This window comes from Tursiops truncatus, chromosome 18, assembly GCF_011762595.2.
Source record: "Tursiops truncatus isolate mTurTru1 chromosome 18, mTurTru1.mat.Y, whole genome shotgun sequence".
NCBI lineage: Eukaryota > Metazoa > Chordata > Mammalia > Artiodactyla > Delphinidae > Tursiops > Tursiops truncatus.
Window position 1 is genome coordinate 49,632,472 of NC_047051.1, and position 23,149 is coordinate 49,655,620.

A 23,149-nucleotide genomic window follows, 5' to 3' on the forward strand; every position below is an offset into this window, starting at 1 on the left:
CTACTGGTCCATGCCTCAGCCTCCTGTGAGGGGTGAGATCCCTCACCAGAGGAGCTCAGCACTCAGGGCTGGATCCAGCCCACTCACTCACGTAACCCCATGGAGATATTTTCCCAGAGGGACCTGCTGGAGTGGCCAGCTTGCCTCTCTAAACTCTCCCTCTTTACTCCCTGATGGTAACTGGTCCCACTGTCAGCTTTCATCCTTCCCCCAGGTGAGTTCCCGAACTGAAACTGGTCCCTGACATTCCAGAAGTCCATGGATGCAGAGCAATTCCAGAGCCTTTCAGGAAAGCCCCACTGTCCATTGTGGGATATACAGGTGGAATGTCACTCCCAGCACTAAAATGCGATTTCTCAGCTGGTCAAAAAACAGAACAAGGTAGGGACTTGGAACCACCATACTCACCTAGGGTCCAGATGTATGCACTCCCTCACACATTCATTCACACAGCACCCAGAATGGCGCAGAGACTGCTGATAGGTACTGGAGCCTAACTTTGGTGGGTGCCTTGCTCCAAACTGCAAAGCTACTTCCTTTCATGAAGAGATGAGAAGTGTGTTTTTCCTCTGGATAAAGTCAATTAGCCAACAGTCACCTCAATTACCAGGTAAATTTAGAATGAAGTATGTATGACAAAAGGTGCTATCAAGTCCTCTGACTTGAGGACTAGTTATTGTTTATCTCGAGAACATGTATGCAATGCATAGTGTCTGCTTGGCTATAGAAGGGGGTGAGATTCTTTTCTGTCTTTGCAGTCTCTTTGGGGATTGCCTGCGATGGGCATCACATTCTGGTTTAATGCTTATTCAATAATTAAAGTGTTTTCTTTAATAATTAAAGTGTTTTCTTTCCAATAATTTCTATTAATAATTTTCAATAATTTCAATAATTTCCAATAATATCTATTAATAATTTTCAATAATTTCTATTAATAATTTCCAATAATTTCTATTCCAATAATTAAAGTGTTTTCTTTCTCTGTTACCTCTGTGGAGCAGATTTCAGAAACAGAAAAAAAGGATTATTTTTTTAAATTTTAAAGTAATTTTCTTCAGATTTCAGAGAAGATTTTGATTTTAATTACATCTTCCCACCATCTTATTATTCTGTTGCAGGAAAATGGGATGAGAGAGGATGGTCATGTCCCAGGTCTCGGGTGAGTCCCTGGGATGGGACCACCAAGTGAGGGTCCTTGGCTTTGTGCCATAGTAAAGTGAAAGCAAGTTTCTTCAGGTAGATACACACTACATAGACAGAGTCTGGGCCATCTCAGAAGGAGAGAGGCAGCCCCAAAACATGGGGTGGTTAGTTTTTATGGGCTGGGTAATTTCATAGGCTAACGAGTAGGTGGATTATTCCAGCTATTTTGGGGAAGGGGTGGTGATTTCCAGGAATTGGGCCACTGCCCACTTTTTGGCCTTTTATGCTCAGCCTTGGTACTGTCGTGGCACATGCTAATGTATCACAACGAGTGTATGATGAGGCTCAAGGTCTGCTGGAAGTCAAATCTTGGGCCATCTTGGGCCAAATCGGTTCTGACCAGTTTTTGTTTTATCCTCAGCAGTAATGGTTGTGCCCTGCCCCCTTCCCTCCTGTCTCACTTCCACATCCACAGTCCTTAGCGCAGTGTTCTCCCACATACAGAAGATTCTTGTTGATTTTGACCATTCCTTTTCCCATTTTTCACACATCTGAGACCAAGACAGATTTTTTTTTTTTTTTACTTGCTGGAAAAAAGAATAACACTGATTCAAGGAATGAAACCAGTCAGAAATTTTAAAAATCTTTGCAAACTACATTCTGTTATGTTTGTTAAACTGCAGAAAAAGAAGAATGTTCTCTGTGAATTATAGAGGGAGGAAAGGAGCAGGGCTAAGTAGAAATTTCAGCAGGCAGAACCCAAGTAGTCATATAAAAAAAAAAAAAATCAGAAGACGCCACATTAATTTTAAGTGTTTTTCTAAAATTTTGAGGAAATACTAAGATGTTGAAATGCATGGCTAATTCTGTATACTTTGAATGAATCATGACAGACATTTCAACTGACAGGAATTTTTCTCTTATTGAAACATGACAACAGTGAGTTTTACCTATTAGTTTTCATGCTGTTGCTACCCAGAGACTGTGTTTTATTGTGTAGTAAATGAAGAGGGTATAGAGCTCACCCAGCATGTCAACAGACAAGGCTGATGTGTTTGGGGCGTAAGTTAGTACCATGTCTTCACAGAGCAAAGACTAAAAGGCTAACAACATAAAGGTAATTTATGGAGAGCAAAGTAAGAATCTGGCTAAATGTATCTAGCAGAGAATCTGGTGGACGCATGTGTCTGGGCACCAGGGAGGTGGGAGATTTCATGGGGCAAGGACAGCAGTTCTTCCACGGCCTGAACAGGCAGCTCTTAGCACCCGCTCCTCTGCTACTGACCAAGTGAACATTGCTAACTTAACTTCTTGGGGACCCTGATACAGAAAAGGGCTTAAATGGAAGACCCTATGGAATTCTGATCAATGTAAATTAACCAATTGGCATTCTGATTAACTCTCTGTTCTCAAATAATTTGGGTTAGTGTGAGTGAGCCCCCAAGACTCAAGTCAGTCATGGGTGCACTGATAAAAAAAAGACCTGCGAAACTGATAACCAGTCCTGTGAATGTGCTCACGTACCAAGGTGGGTCCATAGCTGATGTTTCCATGGGGCCCAGCCCCAGCTGTCACGTGACGTCTCTTTGTTCTCTCTCTTTCTCTCTGTCTCTCCCCCTGCTCTAATTTCATGAAGCAAGTTTTAGAACTCTAGTTTATCAACCATAAGGAAAATACGCAAATGGAGGACAAGGGGATAAAATCACTGAGACATCAGCAAAATATCCTGCTTAATGGCCTACGCTGAGCTGAATGGGGGCAGTCAAAGCCACATGTAAGATAAGAAAAGAATATGAAAAGTAGACAATGACAATTATTGGAAGAAGATCGTCACACCTGAGAAGACAAGCCAAATGCACGGCACACCCATGGTCCCCCTCTGATGACTAAGTGACCACACAGGTCCCACAAGACCCCAGCACCCCTGCCATGACTGACTGGCCAAGCAGCAGACACTGACCTAGGAAGAGAAATCTAGAGACTACCAGTGGTCTGGTGGTGGTTTGATCCAAAATTTCTACCAAAGTGAGATGGCATTGAGTAAACGTGAAGTTCTCTCTGTAGGTTCTGTGGTCTGCAGATTTCTTTTTCTTTTTGTGAGTTAAAACTGTAATATGCAAGCATGGCTGACCATGTTAGCCCTCATATATATATTTTTTTATTTTGCGGTACGCGGGCCTCTCACTGTTGCGGCGTCTCCCGTTGCGGAGCACAGGCTCCGGACGCGCAGGCTCAGCGGCCATGGCTCACGGGCCCAGCCACTCCGCGGCATGTGGGATCTTCCCGAACCGGGGCACGAACCCGTGTCCCCTGCATCGGCAAGCAGACTCTCAACCACTGCGCCACCAGGGAAGCCCAGCCCTCATATTTTTGTATCCTGACCAGTACCTCTCACCTTAGCTAAGTTTGAGAACTACCTTAAGATCTGGCCCCATGGTCTCCAAGCCCAGGAGTCATCATTCTAGATCGGGGGACTGAAGGGATGGAAGAGCATCCCCCATAGACAGAGTGATGCTGCAGTCAAGAGTCACGTCCCAACACTGGTGAGCTGTCTGACTCATGTGGGACTCATCATGAATAAACAGGAGGAAAACCAACAGCCTGAAAGAGAGGTACCAGATGAAGAAGTATTGTGAGTGACCCCAGAAGAAACAGAAAAAAAGGATTATTTTTTTAAATTTTAAAGTAATTTTCTCAAGGAGATTAACTTACAGTAGCCAGAAAATGATGCTATGTAAAATGTTAATCAGAGAACAATAAGAGTTCTTATAAAATAAAATTTAAAAAAAATATTGCCAAACTAAGAAACTCATTAAAAGAGCTGAATAGCAGAAGGGCACAAATGAAGACTAAATTAGTGATTGGAAGACCAGGCCATGCAGTCCTATCAGAACATTAGACAGAAGTGTAAAAATATGGAAATTACAAGAATCAAGTGGAGATATGTAGGATAAAGGCAAGAGAAACAGTATCTACCTAATACATATTCAGAAGGAGAACAGACAGGGAACTGAGTCAAGAAAACAACAGAAGAAAATTTCCTGGAGCTGAAGAAAGACTTGATCGTCTGAAAAAGAGTCTCCGGTGTGAAATGGGAATATCAAAAGGAAATAACTAGACTTTTGCTGCTGAAATGCTTAACCACATTTCTTTTGAGGTCCACAACAATTCTAGCTTCAAAAGTGGAGGAAGTACTTAGAATCTATTCTGCCTGGTAAATGTGCATACACAATTTCCGAAGGAATATTTTTTAAATGTCTGCCAGATTTCTTCAGATAAGGCATCCATCCATTTTATTCTTCTTTTTGCCAACATCTGATGCAGAGCAATACAGCCTGTGGATAATCATTCAGCATTTACGAGTTAACTAAGAAATATTAACAAGCTATTTTGTGCTTATGAGAAAAGCTACGAGCAATACTTTTCTTTGAGGTAGAGTGCTTTAGAGGATAAATTATAACCACCCTCAGCTTCCACAAATGGAAAAATGTTTTCACAAAAACTTATGCTGAGTCAATTATATTGAAGTGATGATTTTACAGCCACACATTCCTTTGCTATTTTAAAGTCCTCACTTCATAGGAACCTAATTCCTTCCTGAGCACTTTCAAAATTCCATCCAAAATTTAATAAGTTGGTAAAAAGTTCACATACACACACAGAGAGAGAACATATAAAGAACATATACACAAGGTAACCATTGACTCTGTGAGACATTCTCTTAAATATTGCTTTAAAACATTCTCTCTTGATGTCTTACTGAAGTTTTCACGTTAAAATTTGGTTTTATCTTATTGTCTAGGGCCTGGGGAAAATGGAACCAGAACAATGGCAGATAGATAATGGTGTAAGGCTTGGAGATTTTGATGGCTGTTATCACTGTGTTGCTGTTTTAAGGAAATTAAATACACTTTACCCCAAAGTTTTCTCCTTTACAAAACGTTCTTATGGTAAGTATGTTTCAGTATCCCAAAGGAACTAACAAAGAACTAATCAGGGGAAGGAACCCTGGTTGCTACCACTGTGCTCTCTGATAAAACATAAGTGTTCCCCAGAAATGAAACTTAGTAATTACAGTCTGGAGATTGACTCATCAGACTACACAGGAAGGGCAAGGCAGAAAAAGGAAAACCGAAATTCAAATATGCGAAATCAGCTATTCCGGGCAAAGTTGACTGTATTAAATGGTTTTTCCTTTTTAGAAATAGTCTAAATTCTCACATTTCTCATTTGTTGTTTCAAATATTCCTGATTTACTCTGATAGCTCATGTTCACAAGCCATCCCGAATAGGTGGACCTGCTGTTGTCAAGAGAAACAGAAAGGTCTGTTCATTGTATTCTACTTGCTGGCAGACCAGCACTCCACAGTAGTATAAAACCACAGACATTAAAAAGAATACCTTCCTGACACATTTCCACTGGGAATAAAGAAGGATTAAATGTCATTCATGTGTTAGTATGATTGACTTACAGAAAGCATTGGGTTTCCATTAATTCATTCAACAAAAATTTATTGAGCACCTATTATGTGTGAGACTCTGGAGGTAGTGATCAATGGGGTATATCAGTTCCCTTCCTAAACAGAACTTCCCTATCTAATAAGGAATATAAAGAGGGGAACTTTGTGCCCTATAGGTACATGCAGGTGAGCGTGTTGACCTAAACTTGGCATGTTTTGGAGGCCTCCTAGATGTAACCTCTACACTTAGGTTGGGGTTTCTCAACTTCGATACCATTAACATTTTGGACCAATCAATTTGTTGTTGTAGGGGGCTGTTCTCCACATCGTAGGATGTTTAGCAGCATCCCTGGGCCCTACCCACTAGATGCCACAACTTGGTGAATGTCTCCAGACATTGCCAAATGTCCCTTGGGGGACAACTCATCTCCGGCTAAGAACCACTGACTTAGATGGAAGATGAGGAGAAGAAAGTTGTGGGGTGAGGGGAGAAGAAAGGAGTATGATGTGGGGAGAAGACACAGGAAGTAGGAGGGAATCACTGGTACAAAGGTCCCTAAGGCATGAAGATCTTTGCCCCTTGGGTGGCCCAATGTGAGAATGAAGAGAGAACTCAGGTCCGATCCTAAGGTCCCGTGTAAGGCATATTAACAGGTTGGAGTTTGTATTGTCTATTACTGTGTAACAAATTACCCCCAAGACTTTTCCCCTTAAAAGAACAAATCTTTATCATCTTAACAGTTTCCGAGGGTCAGGATTCCTGGAGCAGCTTACCTGGGAGGCATAGCTTTGGGTCTCTCAGGAGGTTGCAGTTAAGTTGCCAGCCAGGTCTCTGAAGACTGGGCTTGCTATGGAAAGATGCTCACCCAAACCCACCATTAGCAGGAGGTTTCAGTTCCGCCCCACGTGGGCCTTCATGGGGCTGCTCTCTACACTGTTTCCCCTCCAGACAGTGATGGAAGATCAAATTTGCTTTTAAAAATAATCTGGCTTCTACTTAGAGCTAGGAGCAAGGAGGCAACTGGAAGCCATCAATTGTTTTTGATTAGAGAGGTGTCGGTCAATCTACAATTTATCATTTAAGCCCCTAGATAGTTAGAAAGTGATTCTAATTACAGAGGGCTTTAGTCTTTAAATTGGTCACAGTTCCATAAAAGTACGAAGTATTTAAGCAAGCAAATAATTGAACTAAAGCGTCTTCGAATTCAATAGTGACAAAAAGTGAGAGCCCAGAGACGCTACATGACAGCACTTCCATCAAAGCTCATCAGAGTTGATGAAGCTCATCATCACTTTATAAAGTTTTTCCATGGTGAGACGGTTGAAGCCAGCATAGCCCATTCTTCACTTTCATGTAGAAGTGGTCTTAGGAGTCTCTAAATATCTAAGTAAGCTGAAAACTCCAGAACTCCCAACTGAGATAATTCTTAGAGAGTTCTATTTTGAGTGTTTTTCAAACTAGATGTCTGTTTCCTTTCAACTCAATGAGATTACTCTTAACACCAATTTATGTAAACTATCTAGCAATAAATCACAAAATCTTATAGTACGATTGTTCTTACTTGCTGGAGTCTATCCAAATGGCCCCAAATACCCAACTTGCTCCCTATTCCCAAATATTCATTTTACTTTTGGATACAGAAATTCACCCGTCCACTGGAACCTGGGTTTGGAGTCCACTGATCTAAAACAGATTGTCTGAAACAGTATCCTGTTGCCCACAACCAATGTGGGTGCCAATACTGAGCCTGGCTCTGGGTTTCCCCAATCTGGACCATGGTTGGGAAGCCCGCCTCAGGCCACAGTTGGCTTAAGAAGAGAATCCAAACATCCCCCAGTGTCATCCTTTCAAGTCCCTCTTTCTTCACAGGCTCCAACCAAGAGAAGCAAACCATCTAACCTCTTCTCCTAGAGGTACTGTCTGACCACAAGAAAGACAGCCTTTTGCATGTTTATGCAGAGCCATTTAGTTTCTTTTTGTCTCAAACTCTCCCTGTAACAGGATGGGGGTAGAGCCACAAGGCTCCTGGAGACTTCCTCTAAAATTAAAATACAATCCCCCCTCAAAGAAGAATTCCGCCACTACACCTGGAACAACAAGCTCAAATTTTAAATAACCTGATTGTTGGTACCCACTGTAAGTACAAACCAGTTGGCCAGGACTAGACAGCCCAAGGGCAATCACAATTCCCTAGAGGACCAGAGCTGCGTTCAGACTAGCCAACCCACAGTGACTGATTATAAACAAAAAGGCTTGGACAAGCTGTGTTGAAGCCCACTTGGGCAACAGCAGGGTGGCAGGCAATAGATCCCAGAAGCCCGGAGAGGACCAGCAACCACAGATCTGCATATACTGAAAAAATGCAGTTCAGGAACAAGTCAAGGAACACCTGAGAAGAAGTGTGATTAATGCCCAATGCCCTTCTAAGTTCTCAGTCGCAAGCTACCAGGAACTTCTGGTACTTTTGTCCCTTGACAAATGGTGACTAGCAGATGTGAAATGGAAGGGAAAAATGAGAGTGTACCTTAAATACCCCACATGCCGTATTTTACTCTACCAAGCCACTATTGGGGGGGCATTTGATTTTTTCCAATTTTTAATATTGTAAGTAAGTCTATGAATTTTATTTTATTTCATTTGCTAATTTTTCCCCATAAATCCATGTCCATTTCCTTAGGATAAATTTTTAGAAGTAGAATACCTAGATAAAAGAGTGTGAATATTTTTCTGATTTTGACATATGGCGTCTAGGCACAAGATGCAAGCCTAGTTTTTTTGTTTTTGTTTTTTAAATTTATTTATTTTATTTACTTTATTTTTGGCTTTGTTGGGTCTTTGTTGCTGCACGCCGGCTTTCTCTAGCTGCGGTGAGCGGGGGCTACTCTTCGTTGCGGTGTGCGGGCTTCTCATGGGGGTGGCTTCTCTTGTTGTGGAGCACAGGCTCTGGGTGCACAGGCTTCAGTAGTTGTGGCTCGCGGGTTCTAGAGCACAGGCTCAGTAGTTGTGGCGGTCGAGCTTAAGCTGCTCCACGTCATGTGGGAATCTTCCTGGACCAGGGCTTGAACCTATGTCCCCTGCATTGGCAGGCGGATTCTTAACCACTGCGCCACCAGGGAAGCCCACAAGATGCAAGCCTAGTTTTGCCATCAATGTACTTTTCTTATATCTGTGAGGAATCATATGATCATCGCTCCTGTGCTTCTTAGGTTTATTTATTTATTTATTTTTTTGCGGTACGTGGGCGTCTCACTGTTGTGGCCTCTCCCGTTGCGGAGCACAGGCTCCGGACGCACAGGCTCAGCGGCCATGGCTCACGGGCCCAGCCGCTCCGCGGCATGTGGGATCTTCCCGGACTGGGGCACAAACCTGTGTCCCCTGCATCGGCAGGCGGACCCCCAACCGCTGCGCCACCAGGGAAGCCCAGGTTTATTTATTTAGTTTACTGGTAAGTTAAACAACTCATGGAAGAGGAAGTTGAAGTAAGTTTAACTGGGAGGTGTTGAAATGGTGGAAATTTTCAAGTTAAAACAAAGTGAAAGAGTGAGTTTGAGGGAAGAGAGGAGTATAAAGACAGACAGCAACCAAATTTCTCCCCAGTTCACTCCTGAGACAGACCTCCTCTTTAGAACAACATGATGCTCAAGGTATTGTTTCCTTTTATGTGGCTTATTTAAATTGGTTTTTCTAGCTTTCCTTTTCTTCTCGATTTCCTCAGTTGCCCTCTCCTTTTAAGAGCTACCTGCTTCTACTTTAAGAATGTGATTTTTAGGAATACAAGGATACTTCCTCAACTTAATAAAGAACTTCTCCAAAAAAAAAAAAAAAAAAAAAAAAAAGAATGTGATTTTAATATTTCTCATAGCCTCTGGGTGGTCTAATTAACTGCATCTTGTTTTTTATCAATGTTTTACCAAGAATAGACATAATTCTCTAGTATAAAATCAGGAAGAAAATGAATCATTATAAGTTCATAGGATTTTAACCTTCTCATTTGGCATGTATCCATTATGGCATTGTCAGATTGATTTTCTAATTATCTGTCTACTGTCCTTAGTCCCCTGGGGAAGATAAGCCTTTTGTGGTGGGAGCCATAACATCTGGTTTGGTATTCTAGAGTGCTTAGCACAGGGCAGACTCATAACAAGAACTCCTGAAATATTTATTAAATAACTGCATATTTCACCTTAATTTATACATTAATCATAGTATTTTACTAAGAACAGATGTAAATGCCAGGAGAAAATCAAGAAGACCAAAAAGATATTTTAGAAATAGATGGGCACAAGGCTAAAGACAGCGGAACAGCTGCAGGCTTATTTCCTACTGTTCCCTTCCTCAGGGGCCAGAAGGAGGCTGTCTGCTCTTTGGCACATGGGGTGGTGTGCAGGACTTGTCAGGGGGTCCATTGGGGCCCTACTTTCAGAAGTCACTAGCACCGTGGGATCGTGTGGATGGATGCCCCAATCACCTCTCGCGCTCCATGGTGGCGCCCTGAAAATACATGCTCCCCAGGCATACACGTTGCCCCAGAAGGCACTCCCAGGTCAGATCTAACCCTGAAGAGATGAACAGTCCATCATTAATTGCCTCCACTGTGGGAACTGTGGGGATGGGAAGAGAGGTCAAAAACAGGTAGTTTTGCTTATAAGAAAGGACCCAACCAGTGCTTGAATCTCTAAGTTTTAGTTGGCAAATCATCAAGCCAGTTCTTTTCCCTCCTTCCCTTCTCTGTCCCTAAAATGTTTACCCAGATTTCTAGCCACATGAAAATCCAAGTTACTGTTATTCTCCACCCTAACCTGAAACTTGAATCCCACACCCCTTTCTCTGTTCCAGCCATCTCCTCTCCTGCTTCCTCCCACGTCAGCCCCCTCTCATTGTTCTAGCAAAGCTTCAGAGACATAAAAAGCAACCCATTGTTTCGCAAATGGCAAGGTTTCCCTGGCTTGACAGCCTAGGGGTTGAAAATATAGGACAAGTCGACAAGTCGGTGGCCAGGTTGAAGGACTTTCAGCTGGGAACTGGTTCTATCTTTGCACCTCTGCTCTTGCACTGAGCTTAGCGTCAGAGAGCCCCAGACACCCCAGATCCTCTATCCAACAAGCCCCCACCTCCATCCTATAGCTCACGCTTTAAAATGAGTTATCTGATGTTCACAGAGACAAAGAAGTTGTATAATGATGCAATAATCAGAGCAGGGAAGGGAAGCGACCTAACATTTACTAAGTGGTACCAAGTGCTAGGCATATAGTGAAACATGAAAGGGTGTTTTTAACTACGTAACAGACATGCTCTTTATCTGGTTTGTGGGTAGAAACATAAGGTCTTCTCGATTAGGATGACCACACGCACGTCACATTCAACAAGTTCACGATGAGCCCAGCATCGTTGCCCAGAAGTCTGCTCCTCTTTCTGTGTTACCTCTCACGGCAAATGGCACTGCCATTTTCCCCATCCAGAACCTGTGGTGTCGGTCTCTTACCTGCCCTGTCTACCCCTCCCCATCCATTCTCTACATGAGTACCTACAGAGATCTTTGCAAAACACAGTTGTGATCACGCCTCTTCCTCTCTTAAGACAGCACTACTATGGCTCCCTGATGACGTCACAGTCTTTGGCATAATATCACTTTCACCATTGGGCCCTGGCCTGCAAATCCATTCTCCCTGTCATCTCTGCCCCTTGCGGGCAGCCCTGCGGCTGGAGTTTGCCCAGTTCACGGCACCGCCCCGCACCAACACCCCCAAGGCCCAGCCCATGCTGCTACCTCTGCCTTTAACCTCCATCTTCATTCTCAGCACCTTCGCCTGGCTGACTCCCAGAAGTTTTCATAAGCAGCTCAGGTATCTACTCCTCCAGCAAGTCTCCACCAACAGAAAGAGCAGGCAGTGGTTCTCGAGTGTAATTTTAAAGTTTCCAGTAGCCATATTGTAAAAAAGTAAGAAGAAACTGATGGGGCTTCCCTGGGGCTTCCCTGGTGGCGCAGTGGTTGAGAGTCCACCTGCCGATGCAGGGGACACGGGTTTGTGCCCCGGTCCGGGAAGATCCCACATGCCGCGGAGCGGCTGGGCCCGTGAGCCATGGCCGCTGAGCCTGTGCGTCCGGAGCCTGTGCTCCACAACGGGAGAGGCTGCAACAGTGAGAGGCCCGCGTACCGCAAAAAAAAAAAAAGAAGAAACTGATGAAATGAATTTTAATCATATATTTTATTTAACCAATATACCCCAAATATTATCAATTTCAGCATGTAATTAATATTTTAAAATTATTAATGAAATGCTTTATATTCCTTTGTTTTCCTACTAAGTCTTCAAAACCCAGTGTTTATTCTCCTCTGATGACACGTCTCAGTTTGGACTAGTCACATGTAGCGCTCCATCACCAGATGTGGAGAGTAGCTACCACATTGGACATGACAGCACTACAGCTATCTTAGGAATCACTTAGGGATCACCTAGAGAGCTTAATGGAAACCTAGAACCCTGTACTAAGCTTCCAAATGTTCTGGTTCTGAGAAGGGTCTAATTCTGGAGGTGTGGGATGGAGAACCAGAAATGTTCATTCTCAGCAAGAAATCCAGGTTTCTGATGTATGTGTTCCTCAGGAAATGGGGGCTTAAGAGCTAGATGCATCGATTTTGGAGTTAGACCTACAGGGGTTTGTGTCCAGACTAAGTTACAGCTGTGTGACTTGGGGACTTCACCTTTCTGGGTCTTGGTCTCCTCACCTCCTCATGTAGAAAGGAAGTGTGTGAATACAGAGTGAGTGAAGCATTGTTCTAACACTCTTCCCTTTAAAGTCTGTCACAGAAAGCTTTGCCAAAGTGATCCATGGCTTGAAAGTGGGACACCTGACAGATCGCGTTATCCAGAGGAGCAAGAGGATGATTCTGGATACCCTGGGTGTTGGGTTCCTGGGAACCAGTACAGAAGTGTTCCAAAAAGCCAGGGAATACAGTAAAGTAAGAAGCTCAATGTCTACTTTGGAGCTAAAAACCAAGTGTGCACATGCGCCTTTTTGTGAGGTGTACCCAGAAGCGCGCCCAGGGACGTGCGTTTGTGTTCTACTGCCCTACTCTTCATTTTAGAGATAGTGCTTTGTGTATACAGCATCGTTGTATACAGTTTTATGCTTTTCTATGCTTTATTACCTGAGTCTTAATATTCACCCACATCCTTTACTAAGTCACTATCTTAAGACCAGTCTTAATCTTAAGGCTAGCAAAATCTCAAAGTTGATTACTAGTCTGACTGAAAGCACATTTTTACCTGAGAGTCTTAGCAGCCATAGCCCCAGCCCATTTGTTCATGCAAAGACTTCAAGACTCTCTGGAGAAAAGCCTGGGCCAGCACCCTGAGCAGAGAGTAGGTGATTACGTGAGAGATGTAGCATCCACTCTCCAAAGAATATGCCTGGTCTATAGACGATGAGTCCACCTTTCCTAGTATTTATCCTCAAGGAGTAAATCAGAGTAAATTCAGACTTCATTCCTTGGTGCACTTATGGATCACGGTCTGGGACTGAGCAACAGCTTCTCCTCTCCCTTCCACAGAAAAAGTTATATATTCTTCTACAAGGAAGAAAGAAATCCAATGACTAGGGCTTCAGTCTAGCACAAAGGGCTCAATAAGAAGTATTAAAGTAATGCTTCTAAACATGAAGAACAACTCTTGAAATAGTGACTTGGCATGTTGGGTTCACACTCTGTATCACTGACTGATACTCTTTTGTTTCAGATCTATAGTTCCAACGTATCCAGCACTGTTTGGGGCCAGCCAGACTTCAGGCTACCACCAACATATGCTGCTTTCGTTAACGGTGTGGCTGTAAGGAGATTTCCATGTCTTTGTAACTGTTCAACAATCAGAACAATTTCAGGGCCAGAAAATATCTCAGAAATTGCCCAGTTTCCACATCTTACTGATGAGATCACTGAAGTTCAGAGAAGTGAAGTGGCCTGCCCTCTCTCCTTGTAGTAATTTCAGTTTTCACGTTTTTACAGTGAATTGATGCTTTTCAAACAAATTGTGAAGTAGAGGAAATAAGATGGATGTATTTAGATAAAAATGCCCCTAAGGTATCTCAACTCTAAACTAAATATCCAGACTCAGTTCCTTGTCAGTTCTTTCTGTGGTGGGCAGTATCAGCTTCTATCCAGTAACCAGCCTTTCATTCATTCATTCATTCAACAGATACTTATTGAGAAAGAAACAATGGCCATAAGGTGTCTACATTTTCTGAACCGAAAATCAGCACTTCTCATCTGACAATTTTTATGCTTTTTCTGTGTGTCACGGGCAGTCTAAAAGATATAATTTGGACATGAATCTGTTGGGATTTCTGAGATACTTTTATGGTTTATGGGACAGTAGTTCAGAATATTGAAAGTCAAACCTAATGGTGCATCCCGAAGTAAGCATCCAGTAAGTAAGCGGTGGGAAAGGCACCAGCCACAACTAGTAGACAAAAATCTATCTTTAAATGAACTTCTGGCTATTACTATTTCGTATAAGGAAAACCCAAATGATTTTAAAATATAGCTTAATAGTTAAACTGGGTTCAAGAGTTCTTGCAACTTCTCCATAAGTTTGAAATTATTTATAATAAAAGGGTTCAAAAAATATGGCCTGATGTGGAATAAATGACATTAAACTTTTCATGTGACTTGTTTGAAAGGTGGAAGAGGGAGGGAGGGAGGAACAGCCACCTAATTCTACAGCTTTGTTTGTAAGGTAGATAAAGATCTTTCCAAGGGCTGTGGCACCTGAGTAAGAGCCAAGCTCCCTGCGGTTCACTAGCTGCTCCCAAGGTCGCACCTGATCTGGACAGAGGACAGCCTGTCTAGTGCCAAGTCATGTGATTAAGAATCGCAGCCAGGGCTTCCCTGGTGGTGCAGTGGTTGGGAGTCCGCCTGCCAATGCAGGGGATGCGGCTTTGTGCCCCAGTCCGGGAGGATCCCACATGCCGCGGAGCGGCTGGGCCCGTGAGCCGTGGCCGCTGAGCCTGCGTGTCCGGAGCCTGTGCTCCACAACGGGAGAGGCCACAACAGTGAGAGGCCCGTGTACTGCAAAAAAAAAAAAAAAAAAAAAAGAATCGCTGCCAGTTCATAGATTTAATTTTCAGAGAATCAGATCTAAAAATCTCACATCAAACAAGGTTATTATTGAACTAAACCCTGACTGGTCCAAAAGTCATTGCATTTGGGGAAATACATTTAGGTTTTGGTTGTTGTTTATGTGTCTGTTCACATAGGTTCACTCAATGGATTTTGATGACACGTGGTACCCTGCCACCCACCCTTCTGGAGCTGTCCTTCCTGTCCTCATGGCTTTGTCAGAAGCCCTGCCTCCAAGTCCAAAGTGTTCTGGCCTTGACCTGCTGCTGGCTTTCAACGTTGGTATTGAAGTGCAAGGCCGATTAATGCATTTCTCCAAGGAAGCCAAGGACATACCAAAGAGGTATGGAGAAACTGTGCCTCATCGTGAGGCGGCCACATTCCCCTTCATCTGTTAGTCGTTATCTCTGTAGATCTTTCTGACATAGAGGTTGGCTCAGTTGAAGATGTTGACGTTAGTGCTGGCAGATAAGTCAACTCAACCAGTCACATATCAAACTGTACATCCATATACAAAGGTGTGACCTCAGAAGTACTAGTGAAAAGTCTCCTCTGGGTTTAGAGAGCCTATCAAGCAACGAGGACCATGCACTAAATTGGAGCCTCTCACCCCAGGATGATCATGTCATTCTGGCCTCTGTGGGTACTCTGAATATCCCTCATCTCATCTCAAAGCGGAGTCTACTTTGGTATTTGCTAGGGTCCTTCAGACTAATGGGAACATTCAGAATATCCTAAACCCGACTGCTCAATCCACAGATCAAAAATGGTCAAACGCTGACTGTATCATATGGTTCAATCGAATATTTATTTTGCCCCGTGGTCCAGCCTGCTGGGGGAGGAATAAATCGGAATACTGAGTGAACTTTCACGGTTTCTACAAGGCCCTCAATTGTTACAGTTATTTACATAGGCTTTCAGCACTCAACAACTTTTGCCTTTTGGCAATAATTGCAGAAGTACCATTTATAAATAATTTACTATGTCGGGCACTGTTGTAATCATGCGAATTCGTTCAAAACTCACAAAACCCTATGAAGTAGATACTATTATTATGACCATTTTATATAAGAGAAAACAGATACAGGGAAGTCGAATAACTTTTCCAAAACTCACACAGCTAATAAGAGGAAGAGCTGAGATTTGAACCTAGGCATTAGGGCTGCTCCATTAGCTAAGCTCCTGACCACTGTGCTATACTGCCCCCTGGGGGCTGAGGTTTGTAAGTCTCCAACTCTTGTGTTTTTTGTTTTTCAGATTCCATCCCCCCTCAGTGGTGGGAACTTTGGGTAGTGCTGCTGCGGCATCTAAGTTTTTGGGGCTCAGCATGACAGAGTGCCAAGAGGCCCTGGCTATTGCTGTTTCTCATGCTGGGGCACCCATGGCGAATGCCGCCACTCAGACCAAGCCTCTTCACGTCGGCAATGCCGCCAGGCATGGGCTAGAAGCTGCTTTTCTGGCAATGCTGGGTCTCCAGGGAAACAAACAGGTCTTGGACATGGAGTCAGGGTTTGGGGCCTTCTATGCCAACTATGCCCCCAAAATCCTTCCAGACGTAGATTCACACACTTGGCTGCTGGACCAGCAGGATGTGGCCTTCAAGCTTTTCCCTGCCCATCTGGCCACGCACTGGGTGGCAGACGCAGCTGCATCTGTGAGAAAACAGCTTGTAAGAGACAGAGCCCTGCTTCCCACTGACCACATGGAGAGAATTGTGCTTAGAATTCCAGATGTCCAGTATGTGAACAGGCCCTTCCCAGACTCGGAGCCTGAGGCCCGACACTCCTTCCAGTACGTGGCCTGTGCCATGCTGCTGGATGGTGCCATCACTGCCTCATCATTCCACAAACACCAGGTCAACAGGCCACGGGTAAGAGAGCTGCTCGGTAAGGTAGAGCTGGAGCACCCTCAGGACAACCTACCAAATTTCAATACCCTCTACTGCGAGATAAGTGTTGCCCTCAAGGATGGAGCCATCTTCACAGAGCGCTCTGATACCTTCTACGGTCACTGGAGGAAGCCTCTGAGCCAGAAAGACCTACAGGAAAAGTTCAGAGCCAATGCCTGCAGGATGCTGTCCTGCCACACTGTAGAAAGGCTTATAGAGATAGTAGAAAACCTAGAAGACCTGGAAGACTGCTCTGTGTTAACCGCACTTCTGAAAGAACCCTCTCCACCAGAGATAGTTTCAAAATCTCTCTAGCATTTAACAGTTCCATCATGCAACCTCTCCTGAGGCTTAACAACATCTAAATGACTTTATATTGGGGAAAATTCAATGCTTTGCTTTACAGAGCAAGGGTCTGTTCTTGGTCTGCCTGGGAATAAATGCAGCATGCTGAAGAGAGTCCAGACACAGAACTGGATATACATGGAAGAAGTCTTGTCCTGTAAATTTTGCAAGACAGTTCCAGTTACCTATAGCAAGATAATGGTGCAAGAAACACAGAGAAATTTATTTTATAAGCATTCATAAGGCTGAAATTCAGGTCACCTGTGATTTGCTTAATCTTTTCAGAGGAGTTATTTATGAACTTCAAGAGCCTCAAGGCTTGAGAGGGATTTGAACTTCTGCATACAACTTGCTGACAGAAGAAGGGCTCTGGTCTGTTGTGCCACCGATGGATTTCTTACACTATGGCTTATCAGAAGCCCTTCACAATGGAGGGGATGCCACTGGGTTTAAAATAAGGTCTTCATGGGTTCAAATCCTGCCTCTGCCATTGACTAGATGTGACCCTGGCCATGGTTCTGGATAACCCTCTACTTAAGTTTCTCTATCTTTAAAGCATAAATTAAAAACAGTCTAAAAAATAAAGCAGTTTGGCTCTAGAAGTCATGCTCTTAATCACTACAATAGATCACCTTTCATTACAAAAAAATTTTTGAGACAAATATCATGGATGTAGAGTCTGAGATGTAATAAAGAATGACAGCCAAAACATAGTATATATGTGGGTAGTCAGATATATATTAAACTGTATAAAGTAATAAAAATGTCTTGTGGGGTTAAAAACTGCAACATTAGCATTAAATACATATTTTATATATATATATATATATATATATAAGCAGGGAGTTATTATAGTTAATGTATTCTAAATTCCTCATGTTGTTCAAGAAAAGGGCAACACTATTAACTCTAGACTTTGATTTGTAAGTATGTATGTTGACATTTCTAGGGTGACTTATAAAACAGCAGTGGAACGTATCACTTCAGGTTAATAGAGAGAGAAATATGGAATTAGGAAAAAAAATAATCCAAAGAAAGGTAAGAAAGGAGGGGGAAAAGAAATATAGAAAAGGCAGGACAGAAAGCACAATATAAAATGATAGGAGGGACTTCCCTGGTTGCTCAGTGGTTAAGAATCCACCTGCCAATGCAGGGGACATGGGTTCGATCCCTGGTCCGGGAATATCCCACATGCCGCAGAACAACTAAGCCCATGCACCACAGCTGCTGAGCCTGTGCTCTAGAGCCTGTGAGCCACGACTACTGAGCCTATGTGTCACAACTACTGAGGCCCACGTGCCTAGAGCCCGTGCTCCACAAGAGAAGCCACTGCAATGAGAAGCCTGCGCACTGCAATGAAGAGTGGGCCCCACTTGCCACAACTAGAGGGAGCCCGCACGCAGCAGCAAAGACCAAACACAGCCAAAAAATAATAAATTAATTAAATAAATAAATTTATTTAAAAATAAATAAATTTTAAAAATGATAGGAAAAATCCAAATATATATATATAATTATGAAGAGAGTAAATGAACTAAATGCTCCAGTTAAAAAACACAAAGACTATGAACACATTTTTAAATGTTTGTTTTATTAACACCTACTGTACATATCATTAATTCATCCATTTTACATTTTATGAGTTTTAGTAAATGTATAGAGTTGTGCAAATATCACTGAAATCCAGTTTCAGAATACTTCTATCACTTCCAAACATTCCTCAGGCCTGTTTGCAATCAATTCCCAATCTCCAGCCCTCAGCAGCCAATGATCTGCTTTCTATCTCTATAGTTTTGTCTTTTCCAACATTTCATATAAATGGAATCATTCAATATATAGTCTTATGTGTCTGGCTCTTTCACTTAGCATAATAGTTTTAAGATTTTTCCACATATGTATCAGTACTTTATTCCCTTTCATTGCCAAGTAGCATTCCATTGTATGCATATACCACATTTGTTTACCCATTAATTAGTTAAAGAGCGGCTGGATTGTTTCCAGTTTGGGGCTATTACAAATAATGCTTCTATGAACACACACAAACATGTCTTTCCATGGACGTATCTTTCCCTTTCTCTCGGGTTGATTCCTAGGAATGGGAATGCTGAGTCATTTGGTAAGTACATGTTTAATTTTAGTAAAACCTGTTTTCTATAAAGTAGTTCTATCATGTTACATTTCCACCAGCAATGTACAATGGTTCCAGTTTCTCCTTATCCTCACCAACCTTTGGAATTATCAGTCTTTATAATTTTAGCCAGTCAAGTGTGTGTATAATGGTATCTCATTTTGGTTTTAATTTGCATTTCCCTAATGACTAACTCTTGCCCATTTTTGCCTATTATTATAATTAGGTTGTCTTCTTATTGAGTTGTATGAGTTCATTTTATATTCTGGCCATAAGTTCTTGAACAGATATCTCTTTTGCAAATATTTTCTCCTAGTCTGTGGCTTGTCTTATTGTGATTTTAATGGTCTCTCTCTCTCTTTTTTTTTTTTTTTTTTTTTTTTTTTTTTTGCAGTACGCTGGCCTCTCACTGTCGTGGCCTCTCCGGACGCGCAGGCTCAGCGGCCATGGCTCACGGGCCCAGCTGCTCCGCGGCATGTGGGATCTTCCCGGACTGGGGCACGAACCCGTGTCCCCTGCCTCGGCAGGTGGACTCTCAACCACTGCACCACCAGGGAAGCCCTAATGGTCTCTTTTGAAGAACAGAAGTTTTAAATTTTGTTCAAGTCCATTTTGCTATTTTTTAAAAAAAATTATTGTTCCTACTTCTGGTGTTATTAGAAGGATTTTTTTTTTTTTTGGTCGTGCCATGCAGCATGTGGGATATTAGTCTCCCAACCAGGGATTGAACCCGCACCTGCTGTATTGGAAGATTGGAGATTTAACCACTGGACAGCCAGGGAAGTCCCTAGAAGGCATTTTTAAAATCCAGTTATATACTTTATTCAAGACACACAAGGATGTAGAAAAGTTGAAAGTAAAAAATACAGGGGAAATGTGGATGGAATATTAACAAAAGAAAGCTAGAATAAATAAATGTTAATATTAAACAAAAAAGAATGATTAGAAAAGAGATAATAATTAAAAATTCAAGTCACTAGGTAACTAAAATAATTCTAAACTTCCATGCATCTAAATACTATTAAACTGCAAGGAGAAACAGATAAATCCAACACTATAGTGAGAGAATTTTAACATTTCTCTCTTAGTAATTTATATTTCAAGGAAACCAAAAATAAATAGACTATATAAGATTTAAACACAATCAACATGTCTTATCTAATGGACATATAGAGGACTCTGTACTCAAAAACTAGAGAATTCACAATAATTTAAAAATCTCACAGAACATTTACAAAAATTGACCATATACTTAGGCATAAAGCAAGTCTCAACTTTTCAAAGCACTGGATCATCCATTTCATTTTCTCTAATCACAATGTAATCAAGTTAAAAATCAAAATTAAAAAGACAATTAGAAAAGCCTGAAGTGCTCAGTAATAAACATTCCTCTAAATAACTGTTGGGTCACAAAAGAAATTACAGAGAAAATTATAAAACATTTAGAACTAACCAATAACAAAAATACCACATATCAAAATATATAGAATGTAGCAGAAGCACTACTTAGAAATGGGTAGAATTTTTTACTGCTGGCTCTATATTACATGGATTATATTGTTCCATAGGACACATCATGGTAACACTTATAAATTTGAACAAGGTTGATAAAAGAGGAGATAGAAGAGGTGGTTTCTACCGTGACCTTGAGATTAAATTTAATTATCCTATCTTGATACATTTCAGAAGTTTCTAGGGTCAAGATCTGAGGGCCATTAATAATATCCTCAGATAACCCCTGTTATAAACAAGACAACAAATCCCAAATAGAGTTATGCTAAGCCCATATCCACCAAATCGAGACTAACTGAATTACACTTTTGGCTCTTCCAAAAATGGAATCTTGAACCAGCAAATCAGGAATCTCTGATCAGCACTAGTTAGGTAATCTGCCTGATAGACCCCTGCCATCCCCTAAGGAAAGGAACCTTGCAATAACCAATTTGTTGTTTGTTTGTTTCTTTGTTTTGCCTAGTGTAACTTCCTTGTTTCCACTCCCTTCTGCCTATAAAAGTCTTTCATTTTGCACAGCTCTTTAGATCCCCTTTCTACTTGCTAGATTGGGTACTGCATGATTCAAATCGATTTGTGCTCAACTAAACTCTTTAAAAAAAACCTTAAGCCTCAGTTTAACTTGTAACACCCCCAAAGCTTGCTTCGGACCAACAGCAGGTGTTGGGGAAGACAGTTTCTCCTGAGGGGGACAACAGCACTCAAGGTGACCTTGATATTGGCTATTATGCCCACTGAGTTAACTGAAGGCAGGAGAAAATATGGGGGGCTATGGGTCTGTAGAGAGAGCTCAAGGGTCCTCTTCACTGACAACCCTGCACACCACCCACCCCATCTTACCACATACAAATGATAGATGAGAGAGAGAGAGAGAGAGATTGGCTCCCCACGTTCTTTTCTAGATGATTCCTTTCAAAAAGCTAGGGCCACAGTGCTGGTGGAGACTTTGGATGGAATGAGAGAGTTAAAGCTGAGCTAGCATCTCTTCCTTCCACGAGGTTGGGGAGCAAGGACAGCTTGTGAGCTATTCTATCCTGAGAAAGCCCAAGATGGGACTCCGGCAGCTCTGATCTGATGTCTAGGCATTGTGGCAAATGCTTGTTTCTTCCCTTCCTTTCCCTTGGGTACAACAATGAAGGATGCAGCTCAGCCCACTGTTAGTGTGATAGGCCCTGTGTGTAGGCAAATGAGTCCTCCACATGGATCAGGCCAGACGGCCAAGGAGAAAATCCACCATGAGACTCAGACAAAGGCTCTAGCTCACAGAGAGAGGTTTATTCCAGTTCCCTCTCTGTATTTCTGCATCCTCAGCACATACTCATGACCTTGAGCCAAAGTGCCTCAGTCTCCAGGCATACCTTTGCCCACTCTGGGGACCCCTGGTGCTCTAGCATATATCTGGGGGACCCCCAAGACCAGGCACATATTCGGGTGCATGCCAAAAGAACTCATGGGGCTCTGCATATAGCTGTGCTCATGGTTAAGATTTACTATAGTGAAAGGATACAGGATCCACAAGAGAATAAGATACAGGCAGAGTCTGGAGAAACTCCTGCATAGGCTTTCAACGCTCCCTCCCTCCAGGTTGAGGAGGGAGGTGAATGTGTTCCTTTCTCCAAGAGAGAAAAGTTCAGTAAAATGTGTTCAATGCAAACACAGGAGAGAATGCTCAACATCATAAATCATTAGAGAAATGCAAATCAAAACTACAATGAGATATCATCTCACACCAGTCAGAATGGCCATCATCGAAAAATCTAGAAACAATAAATGCTGGAGAGGGTGTGGAGAAAAGGGAACTCTCTTGCACTGCTGGTGGGAATGTGAATTGATACAGCCACTATGGAGAACAGTATGGAGGTTCCTTAAAAAACTACAAATAGAACTACCATATGACCCAGCAATCCCACTACTGGGCATATACCCTGAGAAAACCATAATTCAAAAAGAGTCATGTACCAAAATGTTCATTGCAGCTCTATTTACAATAGCCAGGAGATGGAAACTACCTAAGTGTCCATCATCAGATGAATGTTTAAAGAAGATGTGGCACATATATACAATGGAATATTACTCAGCCATAAAAAGAAACGAAATTGAGCTATTTGTAGTGAGGTGGATGGATCTAGAGTCTGTCATACAGAGTGAAGTAAGTCAGAAAGAGAAAGACAAATACCGTATGCTAACACATATATATGGAATTTAAGTAAAAAAGAAAAAATGTCATGAAGAACCTAGGGGTAAGACAGGAATAAAGGCACAGACCTACTAGAGGATGGACTTGAGGATATGGGGAGGGGGAAGGGTAAGCTGGGACGAAGTGAGAGAGTGGCATGGACATATATACACTACCAAACGTAAAACAGATAGCTAGTGGGAAGCAGCCGCATAGCACAGGGAGATCAGCTCAGTGCTTTGTGACCACCTAAAGGGGTAGGATAGGGAGGGTGGGAGGGAGGGAGACACAAGAGGGAAGAGATATGGGAACATATGTATGTGTATAACTGATTCACTTTGTTATAAAGCAGAAACTAACACACCATTGTAAAGCAATTAT

General features: G+C 42.3%; 1 protein-coding gene and 1 long non-coding RNA gene across 2 annotated transcripts in view; one reads left to right on the forward strand and one right to left on the reverse strand.

Moving 5' to 3' along the window:
• The window catches only part of LOC117308818 (uncharacterized), a 497,295-nt gene that overhangs the window by 449,484 nt on the left and 24,662 nt on the right, over positions 1 to 23,149 (reverse strand). The gene's annotated exons all lie outside the window — the stretch shown is intronic.
• On the forward strand, positions 12,366 to 17,730 carry ACOD1 (aconitate decarboxylase 1). The gene is made up of 4 exons (XM_033843583.2): positions 12,366 to 12,565; positions 13,341 to 13,430; positions 14,857 to 15,062; positions 15,977 to 17,730. The coding sequence occupies exons 1-4, from the start codon at positions 12,488 to 12,490 to the stop codon at positions 16,920 to 16,922; spliced, it is 1,320 nt and encodes a 439-aa protein (XP_033699474.2). The 5' UTR covers positions 12,366 to 12,487; the 3' UTR covers positions 16,923 to 17,730.

Coding starts and splice junctions, on each gene's coding strand:
- ACOD1 (XM_033843583.2), top strand. CDS start 12,488: ATGATTCTGGATACCCTGGGTGTTGGGTTCCTGGGAACCAGTACAGAA. Junction 12,566..13,340: donor AAGCCAGGGAATACAGTAAA/GTAAGAAGCTCA, acceptor CTTTTGTTTCAG/ATCTATAGTTCCAACGTATC. Junction 15,063..15,976: donor GCCAAGGACATACCAAAGAG/GTATGGAGAAAC, acceptor TTTGTTTTTCAG/ATTCCATCCCCCCTCAGTGG.